This window comes from Chelonia mydas, chromosome 6 (genome assembly GCF_015237465.2).
Source record: "Chelonia mydas isolate rCheMyd1 chromosome 6, rCheMyd1.pri.v2, whole genome shotgun sequence".
In the NCBI taxonomy this organism is placed as follows: Eukaryota; Metazoa; Chordata; order Testudines; family Cheloniidae; genus Chelonia; species Chelonia mydas.
The window spans coordinates 117,627,115-117,648,883 of NC_051246.2; the positions used below are offsets into that span (position 1 = coordinate 117,627,115).

The following is a 21,769-nucleotide window of genomic DNA, read 5'->3' on the forward strand; positions in this document are numbered from 1 at the left end:
GTGCTGCTTTGCACGCTGGGACTTGCAGTCTGTTCGCCCGGCCCCTCAGCCTCCCCCCTCAGGCTGGCCAGCTCCGCTTCCAGGGGGCAGCTCTGAGTCTCTGTCCCCATGCAGGTGGGAAGGGGGGGGTGTCTCGGGTGCAATAACAACATCTCTCTGGCCAGTCCTTAGGGCTTGTGTTGTGACTGGGAGGGGAGACTGGCGGATACAGGGCTGCCTTGGTGTCCCCGGTCACTAACACGGTCCTTGCGGGAGGTGCTCAGTGAATGTAGCTGCCCGGTGGCACCGCCTCCCTCGGTGTGGCCCTTTCAAGATTTGAATGTGTCCCCAGGGACCAAAGGGCTGAGGGCTGCCTGCAGCACCATCCAGCTCCCCGGTCAAGATTTGCCCTTTCCTTCTGAAAAGGTTTGAAGTGCACTAAGGCAGCTCTATGCTAGCAATGTTTGCTGGCCTAGTGTAGACACAGTTATACCAGCAGAAATGTGCTATGGCTGGTGCAGCTTATTTCACTCAGGGAACTGGTATGCAGCAAAAGCACTCTTTTTGCTAGTCTAAGCTGCAACTACAGTTGGTGGGTTTAGCCCCTGTAGCTATATCAGCAAAACTTAAAAGTGCAGACTAGGCCTAAGGTGCACTCTGAGGTGGTAAAAGCATCTGACATAAGATTTATAGGTAGCTCAGTTGGATGGGGGAGAAGGATTATTACATATGCACCCAGCTCTTGTGTATATTGATGTGCCCTATTCATTTCTACAGTGCAGGTTTTACCTGTGGGAAAGATGTTTTGGAGAGTATTACTGTGGTTTTTATGACTCTGTATAAGACTATGGAGATTGCAGTAAAGAAGCTATGTGGAAAAAAACTAGCCTGAAAAAGTTTACTTTCTAAACCTAACTTCCCCCTCCGCCCTTAGAGATGCTGCAGCAGGGCCACCACAGATACAAATCTCTTGTGCTCTTTAGAGTGCCTGCCCAAATGCTAACAGGCTGACAGAAAGTCTTGAATCTTTCTGAAAATTCAGTTTTGAGCTTTGCATATTTCTCTCCAGTGACCTTTTTTGACAATTGCATTAAGTATGTTGTGTTTCCAGTTGCTACTACAGGCTGCCAAGTATATTCTGGTGGCTTGGCAGTAGTGCTAAATATTTCTCAGGATGAGATAAGCAGATTTGGAACAATCTCAGATCTCTCCATTGCAGGACGGCAGAGGTCAGGAGCACTGTAGAAACAGGATCTTGAACAAGGAAGAATGAGAGAGATGGAAATGATGATCACTGGCTCATTTGCTGGACAGTTTATAATGTAGCATCGTCATCAGCCTCAGGAGGCTGATTGCCCTTTTGGCCAATTTAAAAGCCACATCAAAGGAGAAGGGCTGTAAAGCATTGCCTAAAATAAAGGGCAAGGAAGGAGGGAATTGCCTGTGGGTCTACCTATGCCAGATGGGAGAGAGGCAATCATCAAGAGAACCCATTCTTAGATAGTTATAGCTAATATTATCACAATCCCAACAGGAAATCTGCAAACTAATCTAATTAAAATTACTACTTGGATGATCCTTTCAACTGAGAAGATCAAACAGCTTCAGAAATAATAATGGACTCAAGCCTCATAACACTCCTATGAACTAGGGAAATATTATCACCACCCTTTTACAGATGGGAACACAGATACAAGGAGCTTTAAGGCCTTGCCCAAGGCCACACAGGAAGTCAGTTGCAGAGCTAGGATACAGCCCTGTTTTCTTGAATTAATTTTGCATAATTATCCTTCTCTTTAAAGCTTTAAGCCAGTGGCTCTCAACCTTTCCAGACTACTGTACCCTTTCAGGAGTCTGATTTGTTTTGTGTACCCCAAGTTTCATCTCAATTAAATACTGCTTGCTTACAAAATCAGATATAAAAATATACAAAAGTGTCACAGCACACGATTACTGGAAAATTGCTTACTTTTTCATTTTTACCATATAATTATAAAATAAATCAATTGGAATATAAATATACTTACATTTCAGCGTATAGTATATTGACCAGTATAAACAAGTCATTGGCTGTATGTGAATGAGCTGATGTACCCCCCCGGAAGACCTCTGCATAACCCTAGTTGAGAACCACTGGTTTAAGCCACTCACAAGCATCTGCTCCTCATTTTTCATTTACATTCATTTCAGAAACAGGCAAGAAACCATACCAGGGATGGGCCTTCTCTTCAAATAAAACTACAGCATTCTGGACTCAGATACTATGGTGATGGATATCATAAATCTCTGGCTAGAGGTACAGTAATCACTGCAGTATGACTATTGTAAGTAGGCTTGGCAGAATTCAATTTTTATTTATTTACAATTTAGATGGACACTATCAATATTTATTTTAAAGCTTTTTTCTTATTTTTATCTATTTACATTTTCACTGGTATGATAAGTGATGGGGGATGTCAAGGAGGGGGTCAGAGAATAATTACTTAATGACAGCAGACATTGAGATTCAAAAAATTGAAGCTCTATGATCGTTAAAACACAAATTCTCAATATCACATGTCAAAATATACAGAGTGAATATCCTTAAATCAAATGCTAACAAGTCGTCAAGCAGCATTCTTCCTACTTTGCCTACCTACATTTTGTTGAGTTGTGTATGATGAAATCAGTTTACTGACACTTCCCAATAAATAGCTAATCCTTCCAAACCTAATTATAAGACTGAGCTTTGGGTTATTGCTACAAAGCATTTTTATGAGTGTATAATTCTGCAAGCTAAGCCTGCTGTAGTCTGCAAAGAAGGCAATGGGCCAACTCTGAGGGGATGCTAAAGTTTCAAAGTCTTAAAGGACATTTTTGAATGGCCAGCTATTCTTATAGCAGTGAGTGTATGGTGAATTTAAAAGAACAACAGAGTCTTAAGAGATTTCATGCCCTCTGCTAGGTAAGCAAATGGCTCCTTTTACATTCCAGCCAGTGAGAGATAACACAAGGCCAGAGTGCTTCCTCAGTGGCTCTAGGACTTTGGCACCCCCTTACCGCAGGTGTCCTTGGGATCCTCCTCTCTTAAAGGGGAAATTCTCCTCCATGGAGAGAGGGACCACAGAAATGTAACACAGCTCCCTCACAGACCACCCTCTAACTGAAACTGTGAGGCCACTGCCCCATTCCTATCCTCTCCCACCATACAGTTTCCATGGCTCACAGTGATCACAGAAGGACAGCATTGATTGAGCGCAGTTATATGTTTGCTATGTCAAAACTGAGGCTCTTACCCATTTCACCCTGGAAGGTTCAGGTGGGTCTGGAACTGGTGCTCTAGGGGAATTTTTTGCATACTCACCTCCTGCACCCAAGATGGTGAGTGTGTGAGGTGGGGATACCACATTATAGGCCAGCCTGGTAGTATTGCCTAATATTAAGGTTGCCCAACACTTTCTATTATAAAGCCCTGTTTTCAGTTGTTTGTGACTTTCCCAAACGTTAACCATTTAGGCTGAAATTTTCCATATCAAGTGTCTGCCTCAGGCTGAATATTTGTAATAAATTTTATGTAAAATAGTTGTTGTTCCAAGAATGAGGTTAGTGAAAAAATACATTGCTTTGTCCATGTTGCAAATTTCTGGTGACCTTTTCTTTGAGAAGTTCTAATGCCCCACTGGTTTTGATCAGGGACTTGAAATTTGGTAAGGTGAGTGGCCTTTGTGTCAGGAAGGTGCTTTTGTCATCCCCATGAAAATCCACCCAAATTTGGCCAAGTCTTAAGCTTTTGGAAAATAGCAGTTTGCACATGCTCAGTAGAGACTTGCTAGAGTCAGCTAAATTCCCCCGATATTCCATCCTCACTGAGCATTCTCCAGCCCAGGCAGACTAAGACTTTCCTGGTAACTGAAGCTCTAAGCTGCTTCAGACTGTGCCAGGACCCAGGGTCTGAGTTGAGGCACCTGAGCTGAGAACAAGGAACCTGACTCTCCTAGGCTGACACCAGGCAGTTTGGAAGAAGCAGCTGCCTGTTTCAAATGCAGAGGGGGGCAGGAGCTGGACAAGTGGTGGCGGGGGGAGTTAGACTGGGACAAGGAGCCTGAGGAGTTAAGGGGAGACTGAGACCGGAGGCTGGCACAAGGAACTGTGAATTGGTGGAGGAGGGACTCTGGGGCTGCAAATCAGACGGGAGGGAGAAGGAGGAAGGGGAAGGGAAGACTGATCTGATGAGGAGCTGGGATAGGGGTCAGAACTGGGTCTGGCTGGGCAAACAGACTGTGACAAGCCATTGTTAGTGGAGACACTGATATTGGATGAGGAGCCTGGGAGACTGTCAGGTAGGTGGCATGACCAATATAGACACATGGGATGGCGATCTGGAGGACAGAGAGATACACAGATCAGACAAGATGCCAGGAGGGGGAGATCAGGACTGCCTGGGCAAGGAGACTCAGACTGGGAAGAGACTCCTGAGGAGTACAGACTAGGATTGGGTAGATGACAAGAATGAGACTGGGAGGATCCGGGGGTAGGGAATAGACAGCTTGGAACAGGAACATGTTAGAGGGGATGGGGCACCAGTGTGTGTGCCCATTAGACCACACTCCCCTCCAGATCCTGGAATGAAACCCAAGATTCCTGAGTCTCACCATTCCTCCATGTCAACAGATATCTATGAACCCACTGGCAAGGTGTCCCATTCCTCTTGAGTTCTGCTGCACAGAGAGGATGACAATTTACTATGGCTATCGAGTGCGGCTCAAGTGCCAGAGACCCGCATGCGCTTGAGGTTCCAGTCCTCATGATGACCCTTATGGGTGTCAATATGATGCCACATGATGGAATTTCTGTTTTTTGTTTTTCAGTTTGCTCTTTTAAAAACCTACAAAATTTCTCTCTCTCTCTCACACACACACACATTAGAAGAACATTATTAAGGTAAAAAGAAAAGGAGGACTTGTGGCACCTTAGAGACTAACCAATTTATTTGAGCATGAGCTTTCGTGAGCTACAGCTCACTTCATCGGATGCATACTGTGGAAATCGCAGAAGACATTATATACACAGACACCATGAAACAATACCTCCTCCCACCCCACTCTCCCGCTGGTAATAGCTTATCTAAAGTGATCATCAAGTTGGGTCATTTCCAGCACAAATCCAGGTTTTCTCACCCTCCGCCCTCCCACAAACAAACTCACTCTCTTGCTGGTAATAGCCCATCCAAAGTGACCACTGTCTTCACAATGCGTATGATAATCAAGGTGGGCCATTTCCTGCACAAATCCAGGTTCTCTCACCCCCTCACCGCCCTCCAAAAACCACACACACAAACTCACTCTCCTGCTGGTAATGGGCTATTTGTTGAGTTTGTGTGTGTGGTTTTTGGAGGGCGGTGAGGGGGTGAGAGAACCTGGATTTGTGCAGGAAATGGCCCACCTTGATTATCATACGCATTGTGAAGACAGTGGTCACTTTGGATGGGCTATTACCAGCAAGAGAGTGAGTTTGTTTGTGGGAGGGCGGAGGGTGAGAAAACCTGGATTTGTGCTGGAAATGACCCAACTTGATGATCACTTTAGATAAGCTATTACCAGCGGGAGAGTGGGGTGGGAGGAGGTATTGTTTCATGGTGTCTGTGTATATAATGTCTTCTGCGATTTCCACAGTATGCATCCGATGAAGTGAGCTGTAGCTCACGAAAGCTCATGCTCAAATAAATTGGTTAGTCTCTAAGGTGCCACAAGTCCTCCTTTTCTTTTTGCGAATACAGACTAACACGGCTGTTACTCTGAAACCTATTATTAAGGTAAAGCACCCAAAAGTCAGTAAACACCAGTATTGAGGTTGCCCATGCAACTTTAATTCAGTTCCCTTGTGCAGATGCATTATGATATAGGCTAATTACATGATCACATCCTCATTTTTTCCACTCAACCCCTGCTTCATTCAATGCACACACTGAATGGGGCTCACTGAGCGGCTTATTCAGTCTGTCCATAACTGGAAAGCAAGAAGTACATGAGTCCTATAACAAAAATATCACTGACTCACCATCCAGTGGTGTCCCTTTTCTGTCTCTCTCTTTGCCCTTTTCCACGTCAGGTGCGCCCTCTGATCTCCATACCCCTCATACTACTTTCTTCCTCCCTTCCCTGGGGCTGATTGAATGTCAGCACTGGTTTCCTGGGACTATTAGTCTCTTATGTGCATTGTGTTTTGCATTAGAAACAAAGGGTCCAAAAATTAAAGTTCACAGTAGCTAATACTTATTCCCTTGCTATACAGTATACTAGCCAAGTACTCTCTTCTGTTCATTAAAAGCAGGACCATACTGTAGGACAGAATAAAAGAGCATGCTTGGGGGCATATTAAGATTAGTGTGGCTGGGGATTTTCCACTTTTCATCTGTGCAAAATTGAATTTGCTCATTCTTTTTTTTCCAGCATGAAGAGGCTCCAAATTTACATCTTTTGCCAGTGCTGCTGCTTTTCACTGAATATTTGGAGTATCCCCAAACCAGACAGTAGTTGAATAGCCTTGTTGCTGGCTCCATTAGATAATTTTTGCCGTCCCTATTATCCTGACCCTACTGTAATGCACAAACACCACCACAGTTATGCAGCTTTAGACCCCGACAAGGCTGCCTCTGCCCTGTCCAGTTTATTAATAGAGGCCATGAAAGTGAACTTGCTAACACTGATAGTCAAAAGCAACACTGGCTTTTGAGTCTTAAATACAGATGTTCTAGGGAAATCAGAATGACTATTGCCAAGTACTATACAGGAATGAAGTCTGAATTTCAAAAGCCGGAAAAACCAACTGCACATTCTTTCTGACAATCTGATATGATTCCTCTCTTCTCTGTGGCTTCATCAGATGAATGTTAGTGGTTATCAGATATATTTATCTAGCCAGACATTTGCTTTGTGATTCCAACAAGGAACTTTTGTTTGTATTATGCCACGTGTGAAAAAGAAGAAATATTCAAGCACCACATCATGCACATTAATATTACCTATACATATTTTCACAACTTGGATTTTGATTTAGTACTTGGTGGAAAGCAAAGGTGTCAATCGCATGGAGAAGTCCTACAGAACTTACAGAAAATAACTAGGGCTGTCAAATGATGGTAAAAACTCACAATTGCGAGATTAAAAAAATTAGTCATGATTAATTGTAGTTTTGATCGCACTGTTAAACAATAAGAGAATACCAATTGAAGTTTATTACAAATATTTTTGGATGTTTTTCTACAGTTCAAATATATTGATTTCAGTTACAACACAGAACACAAAGTGTACAGTGCTCACTTTATATTATTTGTGATTACAAATATTTGCACTGCCAAAAAGGCAAACAAAAGAAATAGTATTAAGTTTAAGAATCTGAAGTGCCTTCCAAAATCTGAGAAGGATGAGGTGTGGAACATGCTGTCAGAAGTCTTAAAAGATTCCAATATGGGAACTACAGAACCTGAACTATCAAAAAAGAAAATCAACCTTCTGTTGGTGGCATCTGACAGATGATGAAAATGAACATGCGTCGGCCCTTCATTTGGATCGTTATCAAGCAGAACCCATCATCAGCATGGAAGCATGTCCTCTGGAATGGTGGTTGAAGCATGAAGGGGCATATGAATGTTTAGCATATCTAGCACGTAAATATCTTGCAACACTGGTGTGACTGGGGTCCCAGGGGAGCTAACTGAGGTCACTCAATTAGCGTGAACTGCAAAGAAAGAGGCAGACAATCCCCAAAGCTGGTGGATATTCCAATACTTAGATTTACCAAGCCAACACAAAACAGTTTCTATAATACCTCACTGGTTACCCAGCAGCCAACAACACAATTCCCTTAACGTAACCCAGCCTCAGGCCTCCACCTAGCTACCCAAGTCAGATATGATGAGGATTAATTAAAATCTCATTCACCATATAAAAGAAAAGGTTCTACCAATCCCAAAGGGCAGACACATTACCTCCTAGGTTAATGAATGTTTCAGATCTTACCCAAATATACGCTTACAGACAATTCTTATTAAACTAAAATTGATTTAAAAAGATAAGAGAGTATAGATTAAAAAGGTTAGTATACATACAGACATGAGTCAATCTTAAGATTTAGATTCATAGCAGAGATGGTGAGCTTTGTAGTTGCAAAGAGTTCTTTTAGAATTTAGTCCATAGGTTATAGTCCAATGTTTGTCTTCAGTACAGTCGAGTCGGAACTGGGATCTCAGTCCTGATGGCTTAGGCTTCCCCTGTATGGAACCTAAAGCAGATCTGAGATGACAGGATCAGGACCCAAGGATCTTTTATACAATTTCAAGCCTTCTTTGATAAGTTGGAGTCCCTTGGCTTACAACAGGTTTCAGAGTGGTAGCCATGTTAGTCTGTATCAGCAAAAACAATGAGGAGTCCTTGGGGCACCTTAGAGACTAACAAACATATTTGAGCATAACTGGGAGTGGATGGGTCACTACAAAAACTAATTTCCCACTGCTGATACTCACACCTTCTTGTCAACTGTTTGAAATGGGCCACCTTGTTTATATTGGCCTCATTAGCACTACAAAAGTGATTTCCACTGCTTCTTGTCAACTGTTGAGAATAGCCCACTTCCACCTTAATTGAATTGGCTCGTTAGCACTGACCCCCCAATTGGTAAGGCAACTCCCATCTTTTCATATGCTGTGTATTTATACCTCCCTCCTGTATGTTCCACTCCGTGCATCTGATGAAGTGGGTTTTAGCCCACAAAAGCTTATGCCCAATACATTTGCTAGTCTTTAAGGTGCCACAAGGATTCCTCCTTGTTTTGGCTCACACCACAATAGGTAATCAGAGCGACTTTGAAGTAGGTCCATCACCAGTACTTAGCTACACGAATTAATATAAGGCAATTGCCTGTTTTTCACCATTCGCAGATGATCAGCTATACATTTCAAAGAGAGATGAATACGATATCCCGTGTTTACAGTCATTTAAATGCTAGGATGTTCTTTTAATCTCTGAATGAACAGAATACAGCATAGATGGGGACTGTTGATTACATCGTTGGCTACTACCAATATATATGCAAATACACAAAAATTATCTCCCCATATGTCTTTAAGGGTTGAATTTGAGTCATTTATTCTACAGGATGCTTAACCCTTTCTGGTCATGTGTGAAAACAACACTGGCTTCAACAGTGCCACGCTAACGCCTGTTCTAACTTTCAGGTGACGTAGGTAAGAAGCAGGCAGCATTGTCTCCCATAAATATGAACATATTTGTTTGTCTTAGCAATTGGCTAAACAAGAAGTACGAGGACTGAGTGGATTTGTAGACTAATGTTTGACATTGTTTTGGTTTTAGTGCAGTTATTTAAAAAAATCTACATTTGTAAATTGCACTTTCACGATAAAGAGATTGCACTACAGTACTTGTATGAGGTGAATTGAAAAATACTATTTCTTTTATCTTTTTTACAGTGCAAATATTTGTAATAGAAAATAATATAAAGTGAGCACTGTACACTTTGTATTCTGTTTATAACTGAAATCAATATATTGGAAATGTAGAAAAAATCCAAAAATATTTATACAAAATTAAAATGGGTATTCTATTATTAACATTGCAATTAAAACGGTGATTGATCACAACTATTTTTAAAATCTAGTTAATTTGTTTTGCATTAATTGCAATTGTGTTAATTGCAATTTACAGCCCTAAAAATAACCTGGTTTCTAACCATCCTATAGAATTTAACAATTATATTCCTGGTATAGAATTATAAAGGATGATTTAAAAGTATAGACAAGATCTCCTCTATTCAATTCTGTATGTTTTGAAAATAATTTCTATATACTCTTGTTAGTTTCCTCCTTATTAATTTTTACAGGACTTTTCCATAAGTCCTGGCCATCAGAACTCTTTCTTTATAGTGGAAACACATTTTTCCCCTACATGACACAATTTTACTATAACAAAACCTAATAGGCAAAATATCCCTTCTTCTGTGCCCTGGGAGTGATAGACATGGCCAAGGCTTTACCACCATTCAAAGACGTGGTTAAAACATGAGTAGTCTACACCAAGTGTTGGGGATTAACGTTGTTGTTAGTTATCGGGGTTAGCCGTGTTAGTCTGTATCCACAAAAACAACAAGGAGTCCGGTGGCACCTTAAAGACTAACAGATTTATTTGAGCATAAGCTTTCGTGGGTAAAAACCCCACTGCCACCGGACTCCTTGTTGTTTGTTGTTACTCTATCCCTTTTCAAGGGATTTATATAGTGGAAAGGGGAACTACGATTGCTAGCATGAGTTAGCACATTTCCATGTGGACAGGACCTGTGGGAAAATAATTAATTTGCTAAATGAAAAATAAAATGCCCTTGAAAAATATTTTAAAGTTTCTAGACACATCCTAAAAACCAGAAAATTTGGTCAAGATTTTCAACAGTGACTAGTGATCTTAGGTTCCTCATTTCTGGGGTACCCAACTGGAGACACTTTGAAGTGGATTGATACTGCGCACCAGCACATCCTGAACTATGTGAGAGAGAGTAGGGAAAGGAGAGGGACACTAAGAAGTCTATACTTAGGGCCCTAACAAAATCAAATGAAAAATGTGTCACAGACCATGAAATCTGGGCTTGTGTGTGCTTTTACCCTATTTTATACAGATTTCAAGAGGGAGACCAGTGTTTCTCAAATTCAGAGTCCTGACCCAAAAGAAAGTTGCAGGTGGGTCGCAAGGTTATTTTAGGGGGGTCACGGTATTGCCACCCTTACTTCTGCACTGCCTTCAGAGCTGGGCGACCAGAGAGTGGCGGCTGTTGGCCGGGATCCCAGCTCTGAAGGCAGCGCCCCGCCAGCAGCAGCGCAGAAGTAAGGGTGGCAAGACCACACCAGGCCATCCTCACTTCTGCGCTGCTCCTGACAGTGGCTCTGGCCAGCAGCCGCCGCTTTGCAGCTGCCCACCACAGAAGGGTAGCAGTACTGCAAACCCGCCCCCCCCCCCATAACCTTGTGACACCCCCACCTCCAACTTATTTTTGGATCAGCATCCCTACCTACAATTACAACACCATGACATTTCAGATTTAAATAGCTGAAATCATGAAATTTACTACTTTTAAAATCCTATGACCATGAAATTGATCAAAACGGACTGTGAATTTGGTAGGGCCCTATCTATACTACAAACTTTTGTCAGCATAGCTCTGTCCGTCAAGGGTGCAAAAAACCCACACCCCCAGCCGATAGTCATGGCAAACTCTCCAATGTAAAGACAGCTCTGCCAACAGAAGAGTGCTACAGTCAGCATAGCTAATTAGAGGGACAAAGTGGGTAAGGTAATATTTATTGGGCCAGCTTGTGGTGGTGAGAGGCACAAGCTTTCGAGTACACCGCACTCTTGAGCTCAAAAGCTTGTCTCTCTCACCACTGAAACCAGTTCAATAAAAGATACTATCGCACCCACCTGGTCTAATATCATGGGACCGACACAGCTATAACAATGCTGCATACAGCACAGCTTATGTTATTTGGGATAGTGTTGTTACACCAACAGAAAAACTTATTCTGTCTTGGGGGTTCTGTTGGAATAGCTATACCCAGTAACAGGTTTCAGAGTAACAGCCGTGTTAGTCTGTATTCGCAAAAAGAAAAGGAGTACTTGTGGCACCTTAGAGACTAACCAATTTATTTGAGCATAAGCTTTCGTGAGATACAGTTGCATCCGATGAAGTGAGCTGTAGCTCACGAAAGCTTATGCTCAGATAAATTGGTTAGTCTCTAAGGTGCCACACGTACTCCTTTTCTTTATACCAAATAAGGCATTCACAGTGCAGACAAGGCCTAAGCCAAAAATACATGTGATATTAGAAATCCATCTGTACAGAGATGTTCCTGTTTGTAATTTCCAGAAATGTGGAAAAACCCTTCAGTGATTTTGAACTTTGCTTCATAGCCAACATTGGCTATCTCCCACCCCACTCCCACCAATGTGTTCAATTGGGATAAGCGGGAAGATCCTTTCATGGATTGAGAACTGGTTAAAAGACAGGGAACAAAGGGCAGGAATAAATGGTAAATTTTCAGAATGGAGAGAGGTAACTAGGGGTGTTCCCCAAGGGTCAGTCCTAGGACCAATCCTATTCAACTTATTCATAAATGATCTGGAGAAAGGGGTGAACAGTGAGATGGCAAAGTTTTCAGATGATCCTAAACTGCTCAAGATAGTTAAGACCAAAGCAGATTGTGAAGAACTTCAAAAAGATCTCACAAAACTAAGTGATTGGGCAACAAAATGGCAAATGAAATTTAATGTGGATAAATGTAAAGTAATGCACACCGGAAAAATAACGCCAACTATACATACAATATGATGGGGGCTAATTCAGCTACAACTAATCAAGAGAAAGAGAATGGAGTCATCGTGGATAGTTCTCTGAAGATGTCCACGCAGTGTGCAGCGGCAGTCAAAAAAGCAAACGGGATGTTAGGAATCATTTAAAAAGGGATAGAGAATAAGACAGAGAATATCTTATTGCTCTTATATAAATCCATGGTACGCCCACATCTTGAATACTACGTACAGATGTGGTCCCCTCATCTCAAAAAAGATATGCTGGCATTAGAAAAGGTTCAGAAAAGGTCAACTAAAATGATTAGGGGTTTGGAACGGGTCCCGTATGAGGAGAGATTAAAGGGGCTAGGACTTTTCAGCTTGGAAAAGAAGATACTAAGGGAGGATATGATAGAGGTCTATAAAATCATGAGTGGTGTGGAGAAAGTGAATAAGGAAAAGTTATTTACTTGTTCCCATAAGAACTAAGGGCCACCAAATGAAATTAATGGGCAGCAGGTTTAAAACAAATAAAAGGAAGTTCTTCTTCACTCAGCGCACAGACAACCTGTGGAACTCTTTGTCTGAGGAGGTTGTGAAGGCTAGGACTATAACAGGGTTCAAAAGAGAACTGGATAAATTCATGGAGCCGTCCATTAACGGCTATTAGCCAGGATGGGTGAGGAATGGTGTCCCTAGCCTCTGTTTGTCAGAGGGTGGAGATGGATGGCAGGAGAGAGAGATCACTTATGTTCTTATGTTCAATGAAATTGAAACTACCACAACCACAGTTTAATATATTTGCTTATTCATCTGTCACCATCTTAGTTGCACAAAGACTTGGGATGGACTCAAAGACCAGAACCAACGGATGCATTTGGGACACAGTCACTTTTCTCTAGTCTCCCTTCATGAAAAGTGAAAAAAAACTTTGTTTTTATTAGCAAGAAAAGTCATCCGCTTAATAGTGAAGCAGGTAAACAAAATTGGTTTTACCCTTTATTGTGTCCCCCTCTAAGTAAACACACACAGTCAGTTTTCTTAAGCAGAACATTTCAGAAGTGTCTGTTACTTTAAAAAAAAAATTCTTTGCCCTCTTCCCTTTGCTTAAGGACCTCACTACCTTGAGGGCAGCTGAACAGCAAAGGCAGATGAAGAGTTCTCCCTCCCCAGAACACGTGGGACAACGTCAATATTTCAAACTAAAAAAACCCAACAAATTAAAAGAGGTTGAGGCTGCCTTCAGCCATCGAAAGGGGGAGAAAATTGAGCTCCTATCTTTGCCTGCCACTATCCAAACCCCTTTGTGGTGCGCACACACGCTCTCTCTCACACCGAGAGGAGGAAAAAGTCTGCAGATTTCCCCACTCCACTGCTGCAGTAGAGAGTAAAGGAGAGCAGCACAATAAAGACAAAGGAAAGACTTGGGCCATGTAAGGGAGAAGATCTTGTGGGTTTTGAATGCTGTTTTATATGTAGAAATTAAACATGTTCTTACATCTGCAAATATGTCTGCACAACTGTATCCTCACACTGGTGTTGAAAGAATAGTCTAGTTTAAGCCACCACTTCACAGCTACTTTCTGATGGGGTCAGTTGAGCAAAATCAATCCCAGCATTGGAGTTACGTTAAGAAGGGATATTTAACCACCAAGGCACTTTTTTTTTTTTAAAACTCAACCAGAAAATTATTTATTTAAAAAGTTAGCTTACTGCTGTGTACATGCCAAGTCTGAAGAAAGGAGCTTTGAAATAAGTTTGCTTTAAAAAGGTGTGCATGCACTTCTTTAATTTGGTGCCTTCTACATAATGCTATGTGTAGTATCTACATGGAAAAAGCAAATTCTCTGAGTGCTTTTCCTTGTGTGTGCATGTATGTATGTATGTATGTGTCGGGGAGAGACAGCAGCAGAGAATGGGAAGGACACAAACTACAATCAGTAAATTGCACATTTCTTTCAAAGGTTTCTGCTCTCAGATCATATCAGACAATGCACTGAACTTTTTAGACACAATATTTATATAAATGACAGGAGGATCCCAGCAAGAACCTGCTGTGCCCTTTCCAAGGTCTGCTGACAAGAAAACGTAGACTGTTAGAATACAGCCACTTCTGCTTTTTAAGCTATTAGAAGGGAGTCAGCACAGCTGCAGCCCTGCATATTAAGTCTTCTATGCAAAAGTTGAAACAGACACTGGAGGTTGTAATGCGTTCTGGAGCATGCAGTTTGCAGGGAGCTCTTTCCACTCCTGGCTTGGGAGCAAGTAGCCAGCCAGTCCACTCCTCAGCTTTCTCAGACCTCTCTCTAACCTAGTTGATCCTGGAGACACCCCTCTCATGCTACTGCACACTCCATTATGAAGCAGGTCACCAGCTCCCCCTGCCTTATTTTTCAAAGTCATTTTATGTCCTTGTCTACTCTTCCCTCCATTTATAAACAAAAACTAATATCAGCAATCAGAGCATTCAGAAGCTATGGGGCACCACAACAGCACCACTACACTGCAGGTACAGACAATAGCATCTCTTTACTTCTCTATGCAATGCAACCAGTTTGGTGCTGTGGGAATCTTATTAACCTCTAACACTAGGGTTTTTTTCTGTCCATAGTACTGTAACAGTTTTTCAAATTTGAACAAATACCAAGAACAGCTACACCCTAAACTGTAATTAAGCACTTCTATTTGTGGCCATGACTTTGATCAGGCATGTTTTGCAAAGCCTGGTTGAAGCAGAAATAAAATTTGGAAGTGAAATGCTTTTGACAAAGTGAGGTAACACCACTAAGAATGAGAGAGGCTGACTATGGGATAGTTAATCTGCCAGATTTTAGACCAAATAATTTTTAAAATGTGAAGCCCTTCTCTATTCCTTAAACTTAGGCATACTCCTTCAGCTCTCCCTAATTACAAAGGATGATCATTTTTTCTGGATATTTACCCATTTCCTGGAGGAATCCTGTGTGAAATCTCACCCTATTGCATTTCACCAGGGGAGTGGGAGTTCTGCAATTGACAACAGTGAGGCCAGGATTTCACTACTAAGGTTTTAGTTTAATTGTAATATTAACAGCATAGGAAATGTCATTTGACTTTGTCAGTCTGTTCTATCCAAGTGAGAAAAAAAAAAAATCTAAAGCACTGAATTCTGTGAGCTTCCTTGGGCATTTCCCCCCCTCTTGTTTGTGTCACATTTGAAAGGCTAAAATGTGTCTTGAGACTTAAAACATTTTCCCAACCTTAAAAGTATATAGTAGCCACTATGCACTTATAGCTCTCATACAATTTGGGTGTGTCTACACTAGACAACTTGGTAACCTTATTCTAGCTATAATACAGCTGTCCAGTGCTATGTACAGTCCCTGAAGTGGGGTGTTTTAACCACCATGTTTGGCAATCTGACAAACCTCTCACCCCTACCCCTTTCAGCACTAGTCTTCACAGTATTCCTGAAGTACTAGTTTTTCTAGTGTAAACAAAGTAGATTGGGGTGGCAGGGGGGAACCCACACAGGGAGAGGAGGGTCATAATGGCTATTGCAGGCATTCATTCAGCAAAATGTGCTTCTTACTGCACCTAAATAAGCATGGAAAAAATAAAACAATGGCTATCTTTTCTCCCCCACCTGCGCTGATCACTTGCCAGAAAAAAAAAAATCCAGTTATTGATTCACCTAAAGGGAGAGACCATATCTTTCATTAAATAGATGTTAACTCAGAGGTTTACTCAGCCCTTGATTTTAATGTTAGAAGGAAAAGAGAAAATGTGTCCTTGCAACTATTAGCTTTGATAGCATCTTTCACAGATCTAATGTTTCAGGTGCTCTTTCTACTTGGAGACAAGGGGATGGGAGCATTTCAGCAAAACAAAAAGTTCTGGGGGGAGGAGAGAGAAAAGGAAAGAGAAAGAGTAATTATTCTTTAACTTTAAACACCTTAGGAATAAATGTGAAACTTGTCAAAGTAAATTTGGCCAACCTCCAGATAAACAGTTCAAGAATATATCTTGAACTATTATTGGGTTCCTCATTTTTGGCAAGCTTATCTATTGAGACTCCATAGACTAGGGTCCAACTTAGGTCATTGTGACCAGTCTGAAATACATTTAGTATTGAGCTGTCATTTGACTAATAAGTAGGTAAAACAAGTCTAGGTCTTTAACAGACCCCTTAGTTCTTAAATCATACAGCACATATAATTGAGCTGACACAGAAGTTGCTATCATTCAACGGTAACCTCAAATTCAAACTTTGCCTCATTTTTGTTAATCCGACCAGTCTTTAGTGTGTGGAAAAAGCTTCACTGCATTAAATCTTGCTTACTACTAATGGGGGGGGGGGGGGGGGGGAATATCTAGTTTTGAGCTATACTTTGAAATTGTAGGGTTATGAACTTTCACATTTTGTTTCCAAAACACATAAGGTTGATCTGACTGTCAATTTGCAAGAGTTAAATTGCAGTTTAAGCCAGTGCTCACAAGTGGCTATGCACTTTCCTACCAACGAGAAAATACCATCCAGATAGTTTTCTGCTATAATATTGCTGTAGGAGTTTGTGGGGTGTTTTTTTTTGTGTTTGTTTTTTTCTAAAGTAGTGCCCTGCATTCGAGTTCAACTCATAGCTGGGGTTGGTAATTCAGTCAGTTTTTAGTAGGCTAGATGTTTACTAAATAGGAATGGCAACACAGTTTAAACACTAAAGTGCACTTTAAACCCTTTCCATGATTAGTTTCTCTTGCAGTTGTGGGCTCTGGGAAGTCAGCCAGTTTAAATCCCTATTCTCGCTGGACAGCCTGCAAGCTGATTCTGCGAGTTAGCTACAGCCCACCACACCGTTCCCCCGCCCCCGGAGAGGTTAGCTACCATATTGAAGTATCACCGGGCTGGTTTTAGAGTGCGTTTAAACTGCAGGTCACGAGTTCATTACTTTTTAGACGCAGAATCTAGCTTTATGTAGCGGGTAAGCAGCCAGGGTTTCTCTAATCCTTTTACGCAAGCTAATTAGCCGCCCCTAGGCTGGACAGAGTCCCGAAGCTAAACGAGTTTGGTAAGCCCTTTACACCCATCATCAAGTGTTATAACACACCCACCATTTTCACCAGCCCAGCTGAGAGCTAAAAAGCTACACTTAATTAGGACACTAAGACAAAGTTTAGTTTTTGCAGCATACGCTGCTCTCCCATCCCCTCTTGGGAGAGGTTTATGAGAAGATCGGAAAGCTGACAGCCTCCAAGCGATTAACACAGACTTGCTGCCCTAGGACAGCCACCCACCCACATGCGCTTTACATTTAGGACGTTGCCTGTAATGTCAGCAATCTATGCACTATTACTGGTAAGTGGTTTCTATGACAAAGCCATAGTAAATTAATTTTTCTTTAAGTCTCAACACCTTTTACCACCCTCTTATGAGAAGCAGGAGCCTTTAACATTTTAATCGTAACTGCGAAAATAAAATACAAAAAAGGGAGAAAAATGTATGCTTTAAATATTTATTTTATTACCAAAATTTCCAGATGCCGGACCGGCAAATATTTTTAAAGCGTTTGGTAAACATTCTCCATGCATAACTTGAAATGTTTGTCAACAATAACGATCAAGTGGGCACTTCAGAGAAGACACTGAACATATAAAGACAACACCCTGAAGAATACTAGCATTTGCATCTGAGTTAACAAAAAACTTATCTGCTACTAACCTTATCAAGCTGGACTGCCTTCTCTTTGTAAGCACATAGAAGCAGATCTGTCTCAGCTTCCTATGCACATCCAAACAGAATAAACTGTCATTGACACTGACTTTAAGGTTAGGAACGAAAGTAAAACGGAAAAATGGGGAAAAAAATAACTGTCCCTGAACAGTGTAGCATTCAGTCCAGTCTAGTCCACTTCTTCAATGGTGGGTCCCCCGGCGCCACCGGGTGGGGCGGCTCCTCCCTGGTACAGTTTGGTGACGATGGGGTTGCAGAGTTTCTCCAGCTCCTTCTGTTTGTGCTCGTACTCTTCTTTCTCGGCCATCTGGTTGCGGTCAAGCCAGGTGACCACCTCCTGGCATTTGTCGAGCACCTTCTGCTTGTCTGGGTCGCTGATCTTTCCCTTCAGCTTCTCGTCCTCCACGGTCTGCTTCATGTTGTAGGTGTAGGACTCGAGGGAGTTCTTAGCGGCCACCCTGTCGCGATTAGCTTCGTCCTCCGCCTTGTACTTCTCTGCGTCCTGCACCATTCGGTCAATGTCATCCTTGCTGAGGCGGCCCTTGTCGTTGGTGATGGTGATTTTATTCTCTTTACCCGTGCTCTTGTCGGAGGCAGTGACATTCAGGATACCGTTGGCGTCTATATCGAAGGTGACCTCGATCTGGGGGACGCCGCGGGGAGCTGGGGGGATGCCGGTCAAGTCGAACTTGCCCAGCAGATTGTTGTCCTTCGTCATGGCCCTCTCGCCCTCGTACACCTGCACCAGGACGCTGTTCTGGTTGTCGGAGTAGGTGGTGAAGATCTGGGTCTGCTTGGTGGGAATGGTGGTGTTGCGCTTGATGAGGGCAGTCATCACCCCGCCGGCGGTCTCGATGCCCAAGGACAGAGGCGTGACATCGAGCAGCAGCAAGTCCTGCACGTTCTCAGACTTGTCCCCCATGAGGATGGCAGCCTGCACTGCGGCGCCATAAGCTACAGCCTCGTCGGGGTTGATGCTCTTGTTGAGCTCCTTGCCGTTGAAAAAGTCCTGCAAGAGCTTTTGGATCTTGGGGATGCGGGTGGAGCCGCCCACCAGCACGATCTCCTGGATCTGGCCCTTGTCTAGCTTGGCATCGCGCAGGGCCTTCTCCACGGGCTCCAAGGTGCCGCGGAAGAGGTCGGCGTTGAGCTCCTCGAAGCGGGCGCGGGTGATGGAAGTGTAGAAGTCGATGCCCTCGAACAGCGAGTCGATCTCGATGCTAGCCTGGGTGGAGGAGCTCAGCGTGCGCTTGGCCCGCTCGCAGGCAGTGCGCAGCCGCCGCACAGCCCGCTTGTTGCTACCGATGTCCCGCTTGTGCTTGCGCTTGAACTCCTCCACGAAGTGGTTCACCATGCGGTTGTCAAAGTCCTCGCCGCCGAGGTGGGTGTCCCCGGCCGTGGACTTCACCTCGAAGATGCCGTCCTCGATGGTGAGGATGGAGACATCGAAGGTGCCGCCGCCCAAGTCGAAGATAAGCACGTTCTTCTCGCCGGCCCCAGTGCCTTTCTTGTCCAGCCCATAGGCTATGGCGGCCGCCGTGGGCTCGTTGATGATACGCAGCACGTTGAGGCCGGTGATGGTGCCAGCGTCTTTGGTGGCCTGGCGCTGGGAGTCGTTGAAGTAGGCGGGCACGGTGATGACGGCGTTCTGCACCTTGCGGCCCAGGTAGGCCTCCGCGATCTCCTTCATCTTGGTGAGCACCATGGAGCTGATCTCCTCGGGGAAGAAGGTCTTGTTCTCGCCCTTGTACTCCACCTGCACCTTGGGCTTGCCGCCCTCGCTCACCACGCGGAAGGGCCAGTGTTTCATGTCGGACTGCACCGTGGTGTCTTCGTACTTTCGGCCGATGAGGCGCTTGGCGTCGAAGATGGTGTTGGTGGGGTTCATGGCAACCTGGTTCTTGGCGGCATCCCCGATGAGGCGCTCGGTGTCGGTGAAGGCCACGTAGCTAGGCGTGGTGCGGTTGCCCTGGTCGTTGGCGATGATCTCTACCTTGCCGTGTTGAAAGACACCCACGCAGGAGTACGTGGTGCCCAGATCGATGCCAATGGCAGGCACTTTACCAGACATGGTGGTGGCTCGCTCAGCTGCCGCTCCAAAGTGCGCTCTTCTCAGTAACTACGGCGCGATCTGCCGTTACTCGCTAGCTCACCGTCTTTTATAGTGGCCGCTCGTCTTCTTCTGGAACCTGCCAGAACCCCACCTCCCAATCAGCTTGCTCACCTCCGATCCATGACCAATCACCACTGTGAAACCCGGCAGAAGATCCGCCCAACACCTGCTGACCAATCATCACCGTGTTGCCGTTCTGACCAATCCCTTCGCAGAGTCTTATTCTCTAGACCAATAGTTTTACTGTGCCTCTTCCTTGTCTTTTTCGTCCAATACATATTTGTAGCATGCACGCCCCCTTGGCCAATCACTTCGCTTGGTTCCCCTTTGCCCCCGCCCCGCTCCCTGACTCTACCAGAAACTTCCAGCGGACGCTGGTCTGGAGGTTGAGGATTGATGTCACCGTTACCCAATAGGATTCGAGCAATGGGTTGGACGATGGAACCAGTAGCCGCTCGAGAGACTTTCTGGGTGGTGGTTACGCAAATAACTGTGTTTCCCTAACCGCCTCCCCGGCTTGATGTCTGAATGTCAAACAGCTGCGGGCGCGAGCCGTCCCCACCCCCCCGCACGTAGGTGGCGAGCTGGGCCCCGCCGGCGCAGGCTGGCTCCGCAGGGTCGGCGGGCTGAGCGGGGGTGCCAGGCGGCGCGTGCCGAGGGCCCAGTGGGCAGAGTGACGCAGTGCAGGCGAAGGGGCGCGGGAGCAAGGCGGGGTCCCAGTCGGGCCAGCGGGGAACGGAGATAAGGCCGCGGGGTGTGAGACAGAGCCTAAAGGGAGGGGGGAGAGGGAACGGGCTGGGGTGGCGGGGGCCGGCGCAGCGGGACGGGGAGAGCGGACAGCGGAGGTCTGGGATGGGGGAGGAGCCGGAGGAGCGGGGGCTTGGACGCGGGCGGAGGGATGGTAGGAGCGGGGAAGCAGGCGGGGATTGGGGGAACAGCCAGAGGAGTGGGGGGCATGCGGGGGCTGGAGGACTGGGTGGAGGGATGGCGGGGGTGGGAAAGCAGGTGGAGTGGGGAGACTGGGGAAGTAGCCAGAGGAGTGGGGGGCTGGGGGAGTTGGTGGAGGGATGGTGGGGGTGGGAAAGCAGGTGGGGTGGGGAGACTGGGGGAGCAGCCAGAGGAGTGGGGGGCATGCGGGGGCTGGAGGACTGGGTGGAGGGATGGCGGGGGTGGGAAAGCAGGTGGGGTGGGGAGACTTGGGAAGTAGCCAGAGGAGTGGGGGGCTGGGGGAGTTGGTGGAGGGATGGTGGGGGTGGGAAAGCAGGTGGGGTGGGGAGACTGGGGGAGCAGCCAGAGGAGTGGGGGGCTGGGGGAGTTGGTGGAGGGATGGTGGGGGTGGGAAAGCAGATGGGGAGGGGAGATTGGGGGAGCAGCCAGAGGAGTGGGGGGTATGCGGGGGCTGGAGGACTGGGTGGAGGGATGGTGGGGGTGGGAAAGCAGGTGGGGAGGGGAGATTGGGGGAGCAGCCAGAGGAATGGGGAGCATGTGGGGGCTGGGGAGCATGTGGGGGCTGGGGGAGTTGGGGGAGGGATGGCGGGGTGGGTGAATTGGGGGAAGCAGCCAGAGGAGTGGGGGGTGGGAAACAGGCGGGGGTACTGTGGGAGCAGGCAGAGTGAGGCAGTAGGAAGCAAGTGGTCAGGAAAC

At 45.0% G+C, this 21,769-nt stretch overlaps 1 protein-coding gene and 1 long non-coding RNA gene across 2 annotated transcripts; one reads left to right on the forward strand and one right to left on the reverse strand.

Annotated features, from left to right (window-relative positions):
* Positions 1-28: 28 nt before the first annotated feature.
* LOC114021323 lies at positions 29-7,173 on the forward strand. Its single transcript, XR_005225629.1, has 3 exons — positions 29-114; positions 2,170-2,303; positions 6,408-7,173. It is a non-coding gene; the product is annotated as an uncharacterized LOC114021323 (long non-coding RNA).
* Positions 7,174-17,780: 10,607 nt separating this feature from the next.
* Positions 17,781-20,240, reverse strand: HSPA2 (heat shock protein family A (Hsp70) member 2). Its single transcript, XM_027830150.3, has one exon. The coding sequence runs from the start codon at positions 20,081-20,083 to the stop codon at positions 18,182-18,184; it is 1,902 nt and encodes a 633-aa protein (XP_027685951.2). The 5' UTR covers positions 20,084-20,240; the 3' UTR covers positions 17,781-18,181.
* Positions 20,241-21,769: the final 1,529 nt, after the last annotated feature.